The sequence below is a fragment of the Patella vulgata genome, chromosome 1 (assembly GCF_932274485.2).
Source record: "Patella vulgata chromosome 1, xgPatVulg1.2, whole genome shotgun sequence".
Taxonomy (NCBI): Eukaryota; Metazoa; Mollusca; class Gastropoda; family Patellidae; genus Patella; species Patella vulgata.
Genome location: NC_065879.2, coordinates 89583383 through 89601160, shown reverse-complemented (window position 1 = coordinate 89601160; position 17778 = coordinate 89583383). Strand labels below are relative to the sequence as shown.

Sequence of the window (17778 nt, the reverse complement as noted above, 5' to 3'; positions counted from 1 at the left end):
AATAATATCAATAAAAAAGACAAATCAGTGTCGGACAAAATGTCAGGCACCAGAGGTTTAGTGCCTGACAAAGCCTGAATCTGTGCCTGACATTGTCTGTGACAGGTGCCTTATTTCCAGGCTTGTCGACAACCAAACAACAACAATTTCTTTACAAGCTAAATGTTTATTATACATTCAATAATAATAATAATAATAATAATAAATATTTTCATAAAAAAAAAAAAAATAAACGAAAATAAATTCAACAAATGTAAAAACTAGTGAAATCAGAGCATGAAAAAAATGTAATGCATTTGTTTTTGTTGTGGATTTAACAATACTGGTTTGTGAGGTTTAATGTCCTCTCGACACAAACTAGGTTATTTTGGGACTAACATAGGGTTCAATTTTATTTCAATAATTCGCTTGCGTGTAGGGGTCTTTAGCAGTGGGAGGAAACTGGAGGACCCGGAGAAAACCCATGAGGTTGGACAGGCGACCCTACTCCTTGTCATGTACAACTGGGGAATCGAAACCACGTCAGTTGACTCAATGACAGACCTTATAACACAGCATGCATGTGCTAACCATTCGGCCATCCACCCCCCTGCTAGGAATGAAATATTAAACTAATGTATATATACACATGTAATATTGCACAAATAGATAAAATAATTAAAACATCTACATCTATAAGCCTGGATATACATGTCTACCTTTTTCTTCATGTACCATCTACAAGACTGGACATACATGCCTAGTACAAAACATAGTCTCAATTATCCATTGAGTTTAATCATCAATAACATTGAATAGCAGATTGGATTCAAATCCAGTGAAAATCTGACACATAAGATAGCATCGAAAGTTGATTATGGTCTTTTATGTTAATAAATATCTAATTAATAATTTATATAACATTTAAGGCCTAAAGAAAGACCTGAAATAGACAGATTTACCTCTTGCATAATGTATGTTTAACAGGAAGAACATTTCTAATTTCTATATGGTAAAAACAATTCAGATCTATATTATTAATATATAAAATGGATGCTGGAAGACTAGACATTTTTAACTTGAAATTAATAACATGAGACTATATAATATTAACAGTTTGAGAGAGAGACAGAGATGGGGTTTAATGCCCACCACTCCACACAAACTAGGTCATTTCAGGACTAACATATGGTTCAATTTTATTTCAATAATTTGCTTGTACGTCGGGTTCTTTAGCAGTGGGATGAAACCGGAGGATCGGGAGAAAACCCAAGAGGTTGGACAGGCGACCCTACTCCTTGTCACGTACAACCGGGGAATAGAAACCATGCCAGTTGACTCAATGACAGACCTTATGATACAGCGCTAACCATTCGGCCATCCAACCATTCGGTCAACCCATTCTCCAGTTTGTGATAGAGTGACCTACATTATTTTCATCAGATACATATATCTTACATCCTTTACATTTAGGGGATCAGGGTACGTAAGATGCTGGCTCGCTAGCCTGGATGTCGGGTGTTCAATCTCTGCGTTGGCCGAGAAAGTTCATCCAGATTTTCCGGCGTGGTTTCCCCCTCGTCAGTGATGCAGGACGGAGGGCCTGACAAGGACAGCTGTCTAGTCATTCAGATGAGATGAAAAAACGAGGTCTCGTGTACATATTGGCGTGCACGAAAAAGTTCACTTGACAGTTGGAATTCAATATAAGAGTAGGTGGTAGTGCCGCTGTCCGGACAAAATTTCCCTCATAGCACATTGTATGGCGTATGCCCATCTTCATTAGCCCAGTTCGGAGCAAAACAGTAGGACGTTAAACCCCATTTCATTTCATTTACATTTACCGAACATGACACATGACTTAACAAAACCAATTTAGATGATACAGGATGGTGGTGTTAATTTAAAACAGGAAATTGATCTATAATTACATGTTCAGATTTTCATATATCATCACTGTAACCCGGGTATTATTTCATTTTGTGAATTTAGCTCTAAATTCTTTAACATTCATTCAATGTCAATTTTTTTTTTAGAAACTTAACAAAAATCATCTAAATTCACACAAAATCATCTGATTAGACCATTTAATTCTTAGGTGACTTTTGAGGATTTTAATGAATTTTCAAACAAAGATTTAATATTGAATGAAACTTAAAAGAAATTAGGACTAGATACGCAAGATTAAATAATATTAAATGTCGGGGGTCGTACGAGTGGCTTTGGAACGTATGACGTCAGACATTGATTAATCAATCAGCATTGACGTTTCTCGTGGTTTACCCACAGTTCCGTGCATGGCACGCTAAGAACTCGTCGTCACAGACTGTTTCATTGGTTAATTCCTCACTTCAACCAGAACGCCGGTAATATAACAACTTTTCCAGATCCTAGTGTAGTAAAGACAAGTAAAACGAAATTTTGAACCATAAAAAACGAAACGAAAAAGGATCTGTGGTTTATTTAGATGAATTAAATAATCATTAAAACCACTAGTAGCCAATATGATTGGTGTAAAATATTTTTGTCCAAAATGTCTGTCAATGTATGGCTAGCTGAACAATCAATTTGGCTCAATTTGACACCAACTTGTTGTCAGATCTAACTGTAGTGTAAATGTGAACAATATCAAAATGAAAAAGAAATGAAAATAAGGTTTGAATTAAAGTGTTCAATTTGAGTTTATCTGCTGTGTTATTTCGACAATTCAAGTTTATCTGATGTGTTATTTATCTTATGTTATAAACATGAGTTTATCTGATGTGTTATTTGGACAATTTGAGCTTACATGTATCTGATGGGTTATTAGAAAATTTGAGTTTATCTGATGTGTTATTTGGATAATTTTATTTCATAACACGTGTTATTTAGACAATCTGAGTTCACAACACATGTTATTTAGACAATTTGAGTTCATAACACATGTTATTTAGACGATTTGAGTTCATAACACATGTTATTTAGACAATTTGAGGTTTGGGTTTAATCAAAGAGATTTTAGCCTTCTAATGAATATCTACAATCTACTGGACATATATTAATTATAATAGCACAAGATACTTATTGTAGACCATATACAACAACATTTACTAATACATAGTAGAGATCAAACGGACAGTAGCATTCCAGATAGCTCCTGGGGGTGCTGTACAAGGGTGTCCACTCCTAAACACACTTCAAACAATGAGACAGTCCAAGATTTTACAGGACACCGTAAATATACTCGTACGTAAACGAAACATCACAATGTGATAATAATATCCTATAAATCTTGTCTAAAAAAATCAAATAGAAATATTGCACTGTATGAAGTCAGCTCAGAACAACTGGACCACTAGGTATGGCAATTTATCCTAATGGGCTGTCCTAGTTTTTAGTTTCCACGAGACACTGTAAATAAAAGTCTTTGATGAGAGGATAAAGCCTATTTCAGATCAAAATCAAAATATTCCTTTAAAATTGACAAAGATGTCTAAAGAGATAATCCTTTTTAGGGCAAGTTTTATCATTTTTGTCTACAGCAGTCTAGTGTGTGTTTTCCTAATGAAGTTTGCGGACACCCTTGCTGTCCATACATTTCCGAATTTAAAGTTTTTTAGTCGTTGAACACCATCTCCAGGACCAAAGAATGTGGGGATATTCCAGCACCCTCCAAACTATCTCCTCTGGCCATGCTACTGCTTATGGCATACTGACGTCATGTCGTCTCCAAATTTCACAGATGTGACGTCATATGACGTGTAAGATGATGTCGCTCCTTGAATGTCTCATTACAAATGTCACACTTCAGTTTGTACGTTTCCTCGCGTTTCTTTTTCACGGGGTCGAACTCTCTCTTGTGGTGAGAGCGCATATGATAGACCAAGTCACTTGTCATTCTAAATGATGCGTTACACTTTGCGCACCAATTTTGAGACAGATTAGCCGCGTTAATTGGCGAATGGATCAACAACGGAGAAGTGTTTTTATGAATCAGTTTTTCCACCATGGGGTTTATAATTTGGTTGAAGGGAAAACGATTTTTCAAATTACTGAACGTAGGTTCGTCTCCAGATTCTGACCCCTTCACATTAGCGAAACTTTCCGTCAGAGGCGTCGGCATGGCCGAGACCGATCTTCCAAAAGCATCAAGAAGATTCTGATCGTTAAATATTTGAGGTTTGTTTGATAGCATGGACGTGACGTCTGCTTGTTGGAGCATGTTTAAGCCGAGAAATGGATTAAACAAATTAACGCCTTGTTGAGCAAGATAAGTAGGTGGGGCAACAGTCGGAGGTAGCCCGAGCGATTTACGTTCTCCGTCAACACCCGACGAAACTCTTTCCCAATGAGAATTGACAAGCGCTTCAACATTATCATTTTCTAAATTGGTCACGTTCTTTCCGACCTTACGGAAAGCACTGGCGTTATATTCTGGTCGTTCTAGACTTTGTTCGTTTTCTTGTGATTTCGATTCGAGTCGCATCTTTTTGGGTGATTTTCTTTCATCTTCTTCGTGTGATCGACGTTTAGCGGGTATAACATCATCTCGTATGTCATCATCAACTTTCCTGTCGTAATCTATCGGAGCGCTGTTTTCAGATCCATACACTGTTACCTTGGAAACTGGTTTTTCTATAAAAAATAAAGATTTATTATAAAATTAGTGTTGCCAGACAATGATTGAATAAATGAAATGAAATGGGGTTTAACGTCCTACTGTTCTCCTCCGAACTGGGTTAATAAAGACGGGCATACCCCATACAGTGTGCTATATGGGAAATTGTTCATATCTGCCTTACACACAAAGACCAAATAAACCTTTTTAATGATATTAAAGTTACAATTTCATATTTTCTAATAAAGTCAAAACATAATTATTTCTATGTCTATTGCTCAATAGGTTGTCAACTCACTATTATACGATCATAGGTGTCATTCTCACACTTAAAACTCATTTACACCGGAAATAATAACACATTTACCTCCCTTGTTTTCTTTTCTCCACCATGGAGTAGTTATCTTCAAACGTTTGCATTTGAAGATGAAAATGATATTTTTGCCAATTTCTCAACTGGCAATGGTGAATTATAGGATTAATAGGATTATTCTTTAACAAGAGAGGACCGTTTATAGATACCATCTACTTTAAGGCTTCATTTTAATAAATTTTAAAAATATAACTTAAAAATGTAAAATTGCAATTTTAAATTGAAGTGGATAAAATATTTCTCAAAATTATCCAATTATACTTAGAATATTAGACTTAAATTTGTCGATTTAGGAAATGAAATGAAATAATGTGTTTAACGCCCTACTATTCTGCTCCAAGTAGGCTAATAAAGATGGGCATAAGCCATACAGTGTGCTATGAGGGAAATTTGTCCTGGACAGCGGCGCTACGGCCTACCCTTATATCGAATTCTAACTGCCAAGGGATCTTTTATGTGCACGCCAATGTGTACATGGGACCTTGCTTTTTTAGTCCCATCCTAACGATTATACATTGATCCTTGCCAGGCCCTCTGTCCTGCACCACTGACAAGGTGGAACCACGTTGGATCGAACATGAGACCTCCAGGTTAAAGAGCCACTGTCTTACTCACTGAGCCACCATGGCTCCAGGTAATAAAGACAGGTATATGCCATACAGTGAGTAATGACAGAAATTATGCCCAGACAGCAGCTCTCCTGTCAAAAGGCAAAACCTAGTAACTCACAACTCACTTTTTTCTTATTTTGAGAAAACAAAGGAAAACGTAATGAAAGAATATTAAACCCCAGCCCATCCATTGATTTGACTATTGAGTTACTAGGTTTTACTGTGGTATACTAGGCAAATGAAGGAAGTTGCTAGGTTGTGTCATGGGTGTAACTACTTACAAAATCACAAGATTGGAATATCTAGTACAACAACAGGAAGAACATACCCTAGTAACTACAAATTTGGTCCTAACTCAATTTCGATAAAAAAATGAGTTACTAGGTTTTGCCTTTTGACGGGAGAGCAATGCTAAGGCTTACTCATTATTTCAAACTCAAAGTCCAAATGTCAAAAGTTGTTTTAGTAACAGCCAACAACATGTACACAAGACCTCGTTCTTTTGTTCATTCCTGGAGTTTTACGACCACTTCCACTAAGGGTGATATCGTAGACAAAACAAACAAGACCTCGGTTTATCGTACCATTGAGCCCCCAAATCCCTCCTCTGGATCCGCCCCTGGGGTACTGGTCGATTAATAGAATTCTTCACTGTCTGGTAAGAACAGAAATTGACTAGCCAAAAGAGTGAAGGGGGGGGGGTAACAAAGGAGGAGGAAGAGAGGGCCCAATCCCCCTTCCCATGTTAAATATGCAGGTGAACTCAGCTAGAATCATACCTTGTCTAATATCCTCACTCTTATTTTCTGACTTCAACTTTATTTTCTCTTCCATTTTGAATTTTCTTTCGTCAACTTCACCTATAAATAAATTAAATAAATACAATTAATAATAATACGCCAAAGACTGCCATTCAATTTGGACTCTTCGCATAGGACCCGGAGAAAACCCATGGGGTTAGACAGGCGACCCTACTCCTTGTCACATACAACCTGGGAATCGAAACCACGCTATCTGACTCAATGACAGACCTTATGATAGAGCATCCACGTGCTAACCATTGGGCCATCCAACGCCCTATTGGATATTAAACATGCATTATGCAAGAGCTAAATCTGTCTATTGCAGGTCTTTCTTTAGGCCTGAAATGTTTTCTAAAGTATTAATTAGACATTAATTAACTGATCCAGGCCTTAATCAACTCTCGATGGCATCAGATTTCTCCGATATTAAATAGATTAGAATGGTTCAGCGATACTTTGATTTAATCAAATATGGAGGACAGAGACTTAGCTTCGATCAACCAGTACGGTGGTTGAAATTATTGCACACGTCTTGTCAAACCTTCAAAGGCTGATATCTTAGCTTCCAATAGAGTAATTTGAATGAAATTTTCAAATTATTCATTTTACATTATCTACTTTCGAACTATTATAGCAAGAATGGCCAGCTCTTTATCTAAATCTTACATAATGTATCTTTAAAGGAGCTAAATCGCTAACATTTGGGACCTAGAAATTCACAAAAGTGGGTCGCAACGCATATAATACTGTAATATGGTTGTATATAAACTGATTTACATTCAATGGTTTCCGTTTTTACTCCAATTTCAAATCAGTTATGTTCGGCGAAATAAGCCAGCAGTCTCAATCGAGTGCAAATTTCTAGCGTCTGGTTATACTAGTCTACATACGCTGTTCGATTTGGTGCAATGTGTCTAGTCTCGTCCCTCGAGTCTCTTTTTACAACTGGGGCTGAAGCGCATTAAGGTACACGATTCGTGTACCAATGGTAAAATGTTTATTTTGTCTTAAATATTGGATATCAAAAAGCCCATCTTATTCCGGTAAGATCACGACATCAATGTTGATTTAATTTGACAAATAAATTGTGTTTTCAATGTTGAAGATTTTGGATGATATTGAGTTAGAGACTTAGCTACTTTAAGCTATTCTATATATACTGTGAGTTATTGGATATTAGGTTATTCAATATCTACTGTGAGTTATGGGAGAACTGTGTATTAAATAGAATGGGTTATTCAATATCTACTGTGAGTTATTGGAGAACATGTCTGAGTTATACAATATCTACCATGAGTTATTGGAGAAGATGTATTAAATAGCATGGGTTATACTATATCAACCATGAGTTATTGGTGATTGTTTATTGGAGACATACATGTATTAAACAGTTGTTTCAATGGCATTTCCTAATTGAACTGGAGTATACAGGTCACAGTTGTACTATACATGTACAATGTATATTATAGTAAATACACTAGAGAATAGCAGAACACATAAACAGATAGAAATGTAAATAGGCCTACTATCATCAGCATTGCCATTCATGTTTGATGTGACCCCCATTTTTGTGTCTCAATATTTCATTGTTGCTGATTTTGACCACGTTGATTTGGACCTAGCTGATTTATACCTTGTTGATTGGGACCATGGCTGATTGGGACCATGGCTAATTTGGACCTACTGTGTGAACTGTGGTAAATAATAAACGGATTTCTTCGATTATGAACAAACTACTATACTTTGGTTATTATAAACTTACCTGTGTGTTTGAAATTACGTCCGGTTATATAAAATCCATTGTACAACTATATTTCACAGCGAATAAAAAAGTTCTCTCTTGTAAAATTGAACTCATCACAAACTTTGACACCGAGAAATAACCAAAATGGAAGCTAATTACGTCACTTATTGGGATAATATATCATTTCGTATAGGGGGGTCAAAGCAAGACTTGTCTGTCGTAACGGTTGTGTATGAATAAGCTATTCCTCTCGGAACCCAGTAATGAGTTTGGGCGTTTAAAAACATAAATACGCCCGTAGTCCGGTATTTTGTTTCCCTGTTGTATTATAATTATTTGGTTAGGGAGTTTGGTGGGATTATTTCTTTTGAACTATATTTGTTTTACTGACCTTGAATTAATTTCACCCTTGAATATTTTTAATATTTCCTGATGAACTTAAGGAGTTCTGTCAATTAACCTCAGCAATCAGCTGTAGCCGAGGTAAATGCCGATGTATTTTACATTTGCCTAGACAACATTAATAGCCGAGGCCATTGAATCATTGAATAGGTATAGGCCTATAACGTTATTTTTTTATTATATAAATTATAAATACCAAAGATTATTACCAACAATTAATCATACCGCTCACCGGATTAATTATCAGCAGATAGTTCAGTTTCTTTCTATTTCGCTCTGAATATTATTTCCGGTGTGCAAAAAACTGTTTAGAAAAATTTATAATCGTACGTGATCGGTAACACAATTATTTTGCAAATTCTCGGCTTTATTTTGAAATTCACAAGGCAATGTATTCAATATACAATTATATATACAGGGTGAAAAACAATATTATATTTACGAGTATTCGTATAATTGGTGATATATTCATTGTGAATAAAATTTAGTACACTGACAATCAATTGTTTCCAAATCAATGTCTTTGTCTCAGTTGCTATTGTGTTGCCCAAACTCAAAAAATCGAAACTGTCGTGCGCTGTTGTGATTACAACACACGTGATTCAACCTTTACCCCCTTCAACATATTATGATGGTTTAGCTCATGACGTGACATGTGTAATGTTGTGATGGACACTGTCGAAAATACAAGCAAAAACATTGACTTTTCAAGAGAGAACTTTTGTTTTGGTTTGGATATTTAATTGTGCAATGGATTTTATTCAACCGGAGGTGATTTCAAACACATAGGCAAGTTTTTAATAACAATTATTCAGTAGTTTGTTCACAATCAAAGAAATCTGTTTATAATTTACCATGGTTCACACAGTAGCTGATTTGAACCTGGCTGATTGGGACCATGGCTGGGACCATGGCTGGGACCATGGCTAATTAAGATTAGATACTTGGCTTAAGGGCAATTTAGATCATTATTTGAATGACAATATTGACAAGAATTAAAATATGCGCACATTATTCAGTACAGTGGAATATAACAACAAAAATAAACCCAGTAAGATTAAGGCACCTTAAATTTTCAACATACCGAGCTGGTTCTATCGAGATTTCTTTGGGTTTTTTTTCCTTATTTTTTTGTTTAAATAAAAAATACCATAAAATAACAAAACGTGAGATAAATGTAAATGAAACATTTCTTTTAATAAAAGAATATCTGCATTTAAAATCATGGCTAAATCAATAAATATGTTCGATGACCAAACAGGCTAATCGTTAATCCAAGCCGATACACTAACATCGCTCATAATAATATTCAATGATTATGAATGAAGCGATGAAAATTATAAATATGACAGCACCCAGTCTGCCTCGATTTCTCCAAACGTTTCGTCCATATTCCAATTTTTATTTAGTTCTGATGAAAGACCAATTAAGAAGGATAAAATATCTTACCCTTTTCGGGGGATTCGTCAGTTAAGCATCCCTTGAGCACAGAGTTAATATCAAACGCACGTCGGCCTTCCTTCGACGTAGCCATCTTGGATTTATTGTCAAAATTTACTCGTCGCTTGTGTGTATGGGTCGATGGTCGCAGTTGACCAGACTCAAGTTTCGTTATAAAATCATAAGACGGGACTGGATATACAAATCTATTTACCAGATGCTAACAAAAGGTCGCATATGTCGCTAGCAATGGAGTAACGGAAAAACTCTATTGTGAGGAGCTCTCGAGCCATCTGTCAAATTTTTCTGGCCATACGTTAATTTTAGCTGTTCTATTTAAACATGTTTCCAGCCCCATACGATTCTATTATTGTCTGGCTCGGTTTATCGTAGAATGACTTGATTGTTTGGTTGTGAAACACGGAGGCTCATTCGTTCACAATGCTCTGAAAATCTAATATGCTACCAAATACACCAGCAATATTTTCCAAGCAAATAATGTAATTAAGAGCTTTTGTCAACTCCTGCAGCCATCCGCCTTATGTCTCAGAAATTAACAATAAAGGCTTAAGTTGTTTGGTTTTTTTTTGTTTTTGTTTTTTTTTTTGGGGGGGGGGGGGGCTGTACGATATTTTGTTTTTTCGTCTCAAATATTAATTTTTCTTTTCAATTAAATAAAGAAGTACGTAACTTTGACGATTTATAAAATCTAATTTGAGGTGGTCAAAATTGTGAAATGAAATGGGGTTTAACGTCCTACTGTTTTGCTCCGAACTGGGCTAATGAAGACGGGCATACGCCATACAGTGTGCTATGACAGCGGCACTACGGCCTACTCTTATATCGAATTCCAACTGTCAAGGGATCTTTTACGTGCACACCAATGTGTACACGGGACCTCGGCTTTTCGTCCCATCTGAACGACTATACAGCTGTCCTTGTCAGGCCCTCCGTCCTGCATCACTGACAAGGGGGAAACCACGCCGGAAAATCTGGATGAACTTTCTCGGCCAATGCAGGGATCGAACACCCGAACTCCAGGCTAGCGAGCCAGCGTCTTACCCACTTAGCCACCGTGATCCCCGGGTCAAAATTGTACCCGCAGGCTTACTGTATTAAAATAGCAAAACGCACATTTCATTTCACTGTGGGGGCATATTTTTTTTTTTTTTTTTTTTCGTTCATTCTGTCATTTCACTGTAGTCAAAGAGGGAAATATTTGCTTTAAAGGCTCAATACCACTCTTGTTGTAACTGAATAATATGTCCCAATCTTTATTCTGGTCAACAAATTGTACTATTTTACAATATTTCAATTAATTGATGATACAAATTTCATCTTAATACACCCAATTTAAAAAATTGGAAAAATTCAACTAAATGATTTGAAACGTCTAATAACGTAAACCTTTTCAAATGAAACTTCGATTTAAAAATATTTTCGAAACCTCTGGACAAGTAAAATAGGATGTAATGGATAATTTACACAACAGGTAGGACACTTAAACATCTAGTACTTAGATAGAGATATTATTCATATTCTGGAGCTTTCAAGCCAGCAAGAGTGTTATTGTCCCTTTAAATATATTAATTAAAAATAACTTAATAAAAAAACAATAAATGTCTCAATTTTCTTTCAACTAATTTTTGGGGCCCGCTAAATATTGAGGGTTGATGGCTCCAGTTCAGACAGACCCTGTTGGGCTATAGAGTGACGTTCAATGCAAAAAAAAAGTCATACAGTCGAGACACGTGGTCCGCTGATTTTGGCGGGAAAATTGTTGCTCACAATCCCCGTTCGTGGTATCTTATTTTTATAATTTTGAATAATTCAAGGTAGAAAACGTCTTAAACGAATAAAAAGCTAAACAAGCGATGTATACTGAAAATGGGGGTAATGCTGGTATTTTCAAGTTGAATTGGGGGTAATACTGGTATTTTCAAGAAATGATGCCGTAATACTGGTATTTGCAAGGACAGCACCTATACAGCCGTTCGGATCGAACAAAAACTGAGCTTGCGAGTTGACGTGCACGTAAAAGAGAGAGAGAGAGAAATGGGGTTTAACGTCCACTCGACACAAACTAGGTCATTTCGGGACTAACATATGGTTCAATTTTATTTCAATAATTCGCTTGCGCGTAGGGGTCTTTAGCAGTGGGAGGAAACCGGAGGACCCGGAGAAAACCCACGAGGTTGGACAGGCGACCCTACTCCTTGCACGTGAAAGAACCTCGGTCAGTTTGAATTCGATTGCTTGTCCAGGAAAAATTTCCCTCATAGCATACGCCCATCTTTATTAGCAGGGTACAGGTGCAGAAAAGTAGGACGTTAAACCATAGAACTAGAATGTTAAACTAAAGTTAAACTATGGTTAAACTAAAGTTCACACATCCATTCAATTAAACGTAGGAGGTTGGATGGCGTGCGCGCTGTATCATAATGTTTGTCATTGAGTCAACTGGCGGGGTTTCGATTCCCTGGTTGTACGTGATAACCTCGTGGGTTTTCTTCGGGTCCTCCGGTTTCCTCTCACTGTTAAAGACCCTTACGCGCAAACGAATTATTGAAATAAGATTAGACCATATTTTAGTCCCGAAATGACCTAGTTTGTGTCGAGTGGACGTCTCTCTCTCTCCCCCCCTCTCTCTCTCTCTCTCTGGGGATTGGATGGCTGAATGGTTAGCGTATGCGCGCGCTGTATCATAAAGTCTGTCATTGAGTCGACTGGCGTGGTTTCGAACCCCCGGTTGCACGTGACAAAGAGTAGGGTAGCCTGTCCATCCTCGTGGGTTTTCTCCGGGTCCTCCGGTTTCCTCCTACTGCTAAAGACCCATACGCGCAAGCGAATTATTGAAATAAAATTAGACCATATTATGTTAATCCCGAAATGACCTAATTTGTGTCGAGTATACGTTACCCCCCCCCTCTATATCTCTCGCTGGCTCGCTAGCCTGGAGGTGGGGTGTTCGATCCCTGCATTGGCCGAGAAAGTTCATCTGGATTTTCCGACGTGGTTTCCCCTTGTCAGTGGTGCAGAACGGAGGGCCTGACAAGGACAGCTGTCTAGTCCTTCGGATGAGACGAAAAACCGAGGTCCCGTGTATACATTAGAATGCACGTAAAAGATCCCTTGGCAGTTGGAATTCGATATAAGAGTAGGCGATAGTGCCGCTGCCCGGGCAAAATTTCCCTAATAGCACACTGTATGGCGTATGCCCGTCTTCATTAGCCCAGTATAGGAGCAGAACAGTAGGACGTTAAACTCCATTTCATTTCATTTCAATCTCTCTCTCTCTCTCTCCCTCTCTCCCAATAAGCGGGACTAGTATAACGTGCTGTAGTCTCAATTAACGTGTTACATAATGAAAACAGAGCTGAACTGTGATCACCTGACATTAATATTGATTAACGAAGCGTATTAATAAAACCTGCGCGCTCGTTATCATAGCAACATGTATATACATACACATGTATTGATGACGAAATACGACCATGTTAAAAATGTAAACAAGAATAATCAATGACAATGTGTCAACATTTTGTGACTATGTCTAAAAGCAACACGGAATGATATCACGGATTATTATTGGTTCCGCGAAGCATCGTAAGTGATTGTTTGATATCGGGTATTTTGTTATTTTTGACATGAAATGAAATGGGGTTTAACGTCATACTGTTCTGCCCTGACGGGTGTAATGAAGAGAGAAAGAGAGAGAGAAATGGGGTTTAACGTCCACTCGACACAAACTAGGTCATTTAGGGATTGACATATGGTTCAATTTCTTTTCAATAATTCGCCTGCGCGTAGGGGTCTTTAGCGGCGGGGAGGGGGGTGAAAACCCACGAAATTGGACAGGTAACCCTACTCCTTGTCACGTACAACCGGGAAATCGAAACCATGACAGTGGATTCAATGACAGACCTTATGATACAACGCGCACACGCTAACCATTCGGACATCCTATATCCCCCGAGATGCGGGACTGTACATACCAAGGGATTATAATCAACTTATACAATGACTTTTTTTTAAAAAAAAATCGCGTCCGTGTATACGTCTCGATATCGCCCACCCCACCATTTAAAGCAGATACAGTTCTTACTAGAATTATTGTTGTAATTCTTTATTTATAATTTGTATTTATTTATTTTCACGATTTCGTTGCATGATATATTATATGTATTCATCAATCTATCAATTAGTTGCTCGGATGGAACGAAAAACCAAGGTCCAGTGCACGTAAAAGATCCCTTGGTAGTTTGAATTCGATATAAGAGTAAGCTATAGTGCCGCTGCCCGGGCAAAATTTCCCCCATAGCACACTATATGATCTATGCCCGTTTTCATTAGACCGGTCGGAGCAGAGCTGTAGGACGTTAAACCCCATTTCATTTCATTCCATTTACGTCCATGTTAACTAGTGCATGGATGGTCTTTGGTTTTTATACCTTGCTAAAAGACTAGGCGCCTTGCTTGGTGCGTCATATGTTTTTATGCCGTTGTGGGGTTTCCTTTAGTCCTCCCATTTTCCCCACTGCTACGCGCTTCCTGCTCGCAAATGAATTATAGCAATAACGATACAATGCCCGCGAGGTTTTCAGAATTGTCGTACAAGAGAATAAAGTGTGTGTTTGTTGGGAGGGGGGGTGTTACTTTGTTATTCTTTTGCTGTCCCTATCTAATATGGCGATAATCGCCACCACCTCCTAAACGTAAGTTTTATTTTAAAGATGCATTCCCTCGAAATTATAAGTGTAGTTATTTCAATAAAAGTATGGCAAATTTGGAAGGTACAAATCTTACCAGAAAAATACGGGATCCCCTGAAAAATTACAAGCGTTGATATTTACAATACAAACGTTGTTATTTCCACTACAAATTTCGTACGGTATATGGAAAGTATGGATATCTAATCTTACTAGAAAAATACTGGATCCCCTGAAAAATATCCATGAAGCGCGCACAAGACAAAAATGTAAGGGGCGCATGTCTGCTTGAATGACGTACGTAGCGCTAATTTGTTCCTTTGATCGAATGGCTAGCAGTTGTGAGAACAGAGAGAGGGGGAGAATGAGGGAGCGAGAAAGCGAGCGCGAGAGGGAGAGAGGGAGGGGCGAGAGAGAGAGGGAGCGAAAGAGAGAGAGAGAGAGAGAGGGAGCGAGAGAGAGAGAGAGAGATGGGAGCGATAGAGAGATATATGGGAGCGATAGAGAGAGAGAGATGGGAGCGATAGAGAGAGAGGGAGAGAGAGAGAGAGAGATGGGAGCGATAGAGAGAGAGAGAGAGAGATGGGAGCGATATAGAGAGAGAGAGATGGGAGCGATAGAGAGAGTGAGAGAGATGGGAGCGATAGAGAGAGAGATAGGAGCGATAGAGAGAGTGAGAGAGATGGGAGCGATAGAGAGAGAGATGGGAGCGATAGAGAGAGTGAGAGAGATGGGAGCGATAGAGAGAGAGATGGGAGCGATAGAGAGAGAGAGAGATGGGAGCGATAGAGAGAGTGAGAGAGATTGGAGCGATAGAGAGAGTGAGAGAGATGGGAGCGATAGAGAGAGAGAGATGGGAGCGATAGAGAGAGATGGGAGCGATAGAGAGAGAGATGGGAGCGATAGAGAGAGTGAGAGAGATGGGAGCTATATAGAGAGTGAGAGAGATGGGAGCGATAGAGAGAGAGATGGGAGCGATAGAGAGAGTGGGAGAGATGGGAGCGATAGAGAGAGATGGGAGCGATAGAGAGAGAGAGAGAGAGAGAGATGGGAGCGATAGAGAGAGAGAGATGGGAGCGATAGAGAGAGAGAGAGATGGGAGCGATAGAGAGAGATGGGAGCGATAGAGAGAGAGATGGGAGCGATAGAGAGAGAGAGAGAGATGGGAGCGATAGAGAGAGAGAAATGGGAGCGATAGAGAGAGAGAGGTGGGAGCGATAGAGAGAAAGAGATATGGGAGCGATAGAGAGAGAGAGAGAGGTGGGAGCGATAGAGAGAGAGATGGGAGAGATAGAGAGAATGAGAGAGATGGGAGCGATAGAGAGAGAGATGGGAGCGATAGAGAGAGTGAGAGAGATGGGAGCGATAGGGAGAGAGAGATGGGAGCGATAGAGAGAGAGATGGGAGCGAGAGAGAGAGAGAGAGATGGGAGCGATAGAGAGAGAGAGGTGGGAGCGATAGAGAGAGAGATGGGAGCGATAGAGAGAGAGATGGGAGCGATAGAGAGAGAGAGAGAGAGAGAGAGAGAGATGGGAGCGATAGAGAGAGAAAGGTGGGAGCGATAGAGAGAGAGAGATGGGGGCGATAGAGAGAGAGATGGGAGCGATAGAGAGAGAGAGATGGGAGCGAGAGAGAGAGAGAGAGAGAGATGGGAGCGATAGAGAGAGAGAGATGGGAGCGATAGAGAGAGTGAGAGAGATGGGAGCGATAGAGAGAGAGAGAGAGAGAGAGAGAGAGAGAGAGATGGGAGCGATAGAGAGAGAGAGAGATGGGAGCGATAGAGAGAGAGAGGTGGGAGCGATAGAGAGAGAGAGATGGGAGCGAGAGAGAGAGAGAGAGAGAGATGGGAGCGATAGAGAGAGAGAGATGGGAGCGATAGAGAGAGAGATGGGAGAGAGAGAGAGAGAGATGAGAGAGAGAGAAAGAGAGAGAAAGAGAGAGGGAAAGAGAGATGGGAGCGATGGAGAAAGAGAGAGAGAGAGAGAGAGACAGAGGGGAATAGGGAGACAGAGTGAGAGACGTACTGCAGACTGTACGATTAAACGGCGAAAAAAGAAGTCGACAGAACTTACTAAGGCTTCGATAGTTATGGTAAATGGAGAGCGATTAACGCCAAATTGTACAAACTGAAAAGGGACCCTTCGCTCAATCAAGTCACGCGACAAACCTTCTTAAAATAGATTATTATAGCTAGGGGTATTTTTCTTCAGATTAAAATCTTTTGAGACGGATTTGAAGCGAACTTTTGATAAATGAATTAGTTTGAATATGTTTGTAGTTAGTCCAGTTATATCATCAAATCACCCAGTTTCTACGCAGGAAAGTATCTTTAATCAAGCTAAATAACATAATAATTTATAATAATTTATTATATTTATAGAGCGCCAAAATTTAGCTGGAAACAGCTGCTCTATGGCGCTTTTACAATGATACAATTCGAACAAGCGAATAGATTCTTTAGAAATAAAAAAATAAGGTATAGCAAAGAAAACCATAACATCTTTATTATTATTATTATTATTATTCATACATTTTTACAGCGCTACCTCTACAACAGTGTTCAGAAACGCTTTACAATATGATACACACAAAGATATGATAAAATACATAAAATATAAAAAATATAAAAGTTAAGATCTGTTAAAATATAAAATAAATTTGATCCAAAATATTGAAATAGAAATAACAAAAGTTAAAATCTGTTAAATATAGAATATAAAATAGATTTGATCTATAATGTATATAACAACAGACAACATCAGGAACTACTTAAAAGCTTTCTTAAACAAAACAGGTTTAAGCTGACTCTTAAAAACGGGTAAGGTCACACTGCTGCGAATAATATAAGGAAGTTTATTCCACAGTTTAGGCGAAGCAACTGAAAAGGCTTTATCTCCAAAAGACACAAGATTTGTTTTTTTCTCAACAAGAAGGTAACAATCTTCAGAAGATCTTAATTGACGACTAGGTTAATAATAGACATGTAAAAATATATTAATAAACTAATAAGATACCATCACGTATAAAAGACAAGTAAAAGTATTTCAGTAAACTTATAAAGAAACCACAACATATAAAAGACCAATCTGTTTCACAGAGTATTACGAAAGTCTTCTAAAT

At 38.4% G+C, this 17778-nt stretch overlaps 2 protein-coding genes across 3 annotated transcripts in view; one reads left to right on the top strand and one right to left on the bottom strand.

The window, feature by feature from the left end:
- Window positions 1–238: 238 nt before the first annotated feature.
- LOC126814130 (uncharacterized) overlaps window positions 239–17778 on the bottom strand; it is a 22172-nt gene continuing 4632 nt past the window's right edge. The window contains exons 1-3 of one of the 2 annotated variants that reach the window (XM_050539196.1): window positions 9959–10081; window positions 6340–6420; window positions 239–4593 (exon numbers count right to left, since the gene is read on the bottom strand). In XM_050539196.1, coding sequence (XP_050395153.1) covers window positions 3695–4593; window positions 6340–6420; window positions 9959–10043 — 1065 coding nt within the window. In that variant the 5' untranslated portion in view covers window positions 10044–10081 and the 3' untranslated portion in view covers window positions 239–3694. Of the gene's footprint in view, window positions 4594–6339; window positions 6421–9958; window positions 10082–17778 lie in introns of those variants that run through there. The other variant, XM_050539271.2, reaches the window with a different exon arrangement.
- The window catches only part of LOC126810559 (uncharacterized), a 19625-nt gene continuing 15314 nt past the window's right edge, over window positions 13468–17778 (top strand). Inside the window, exon 1 of the mRNA XM_050535728.2 lies at window positions 13468–13555. The gene's annotated coding sequence lies outside the window, so the exon portion shown is untranslated. The remainder of the gene's footprint in view (window positions 13556–17778) is intronic.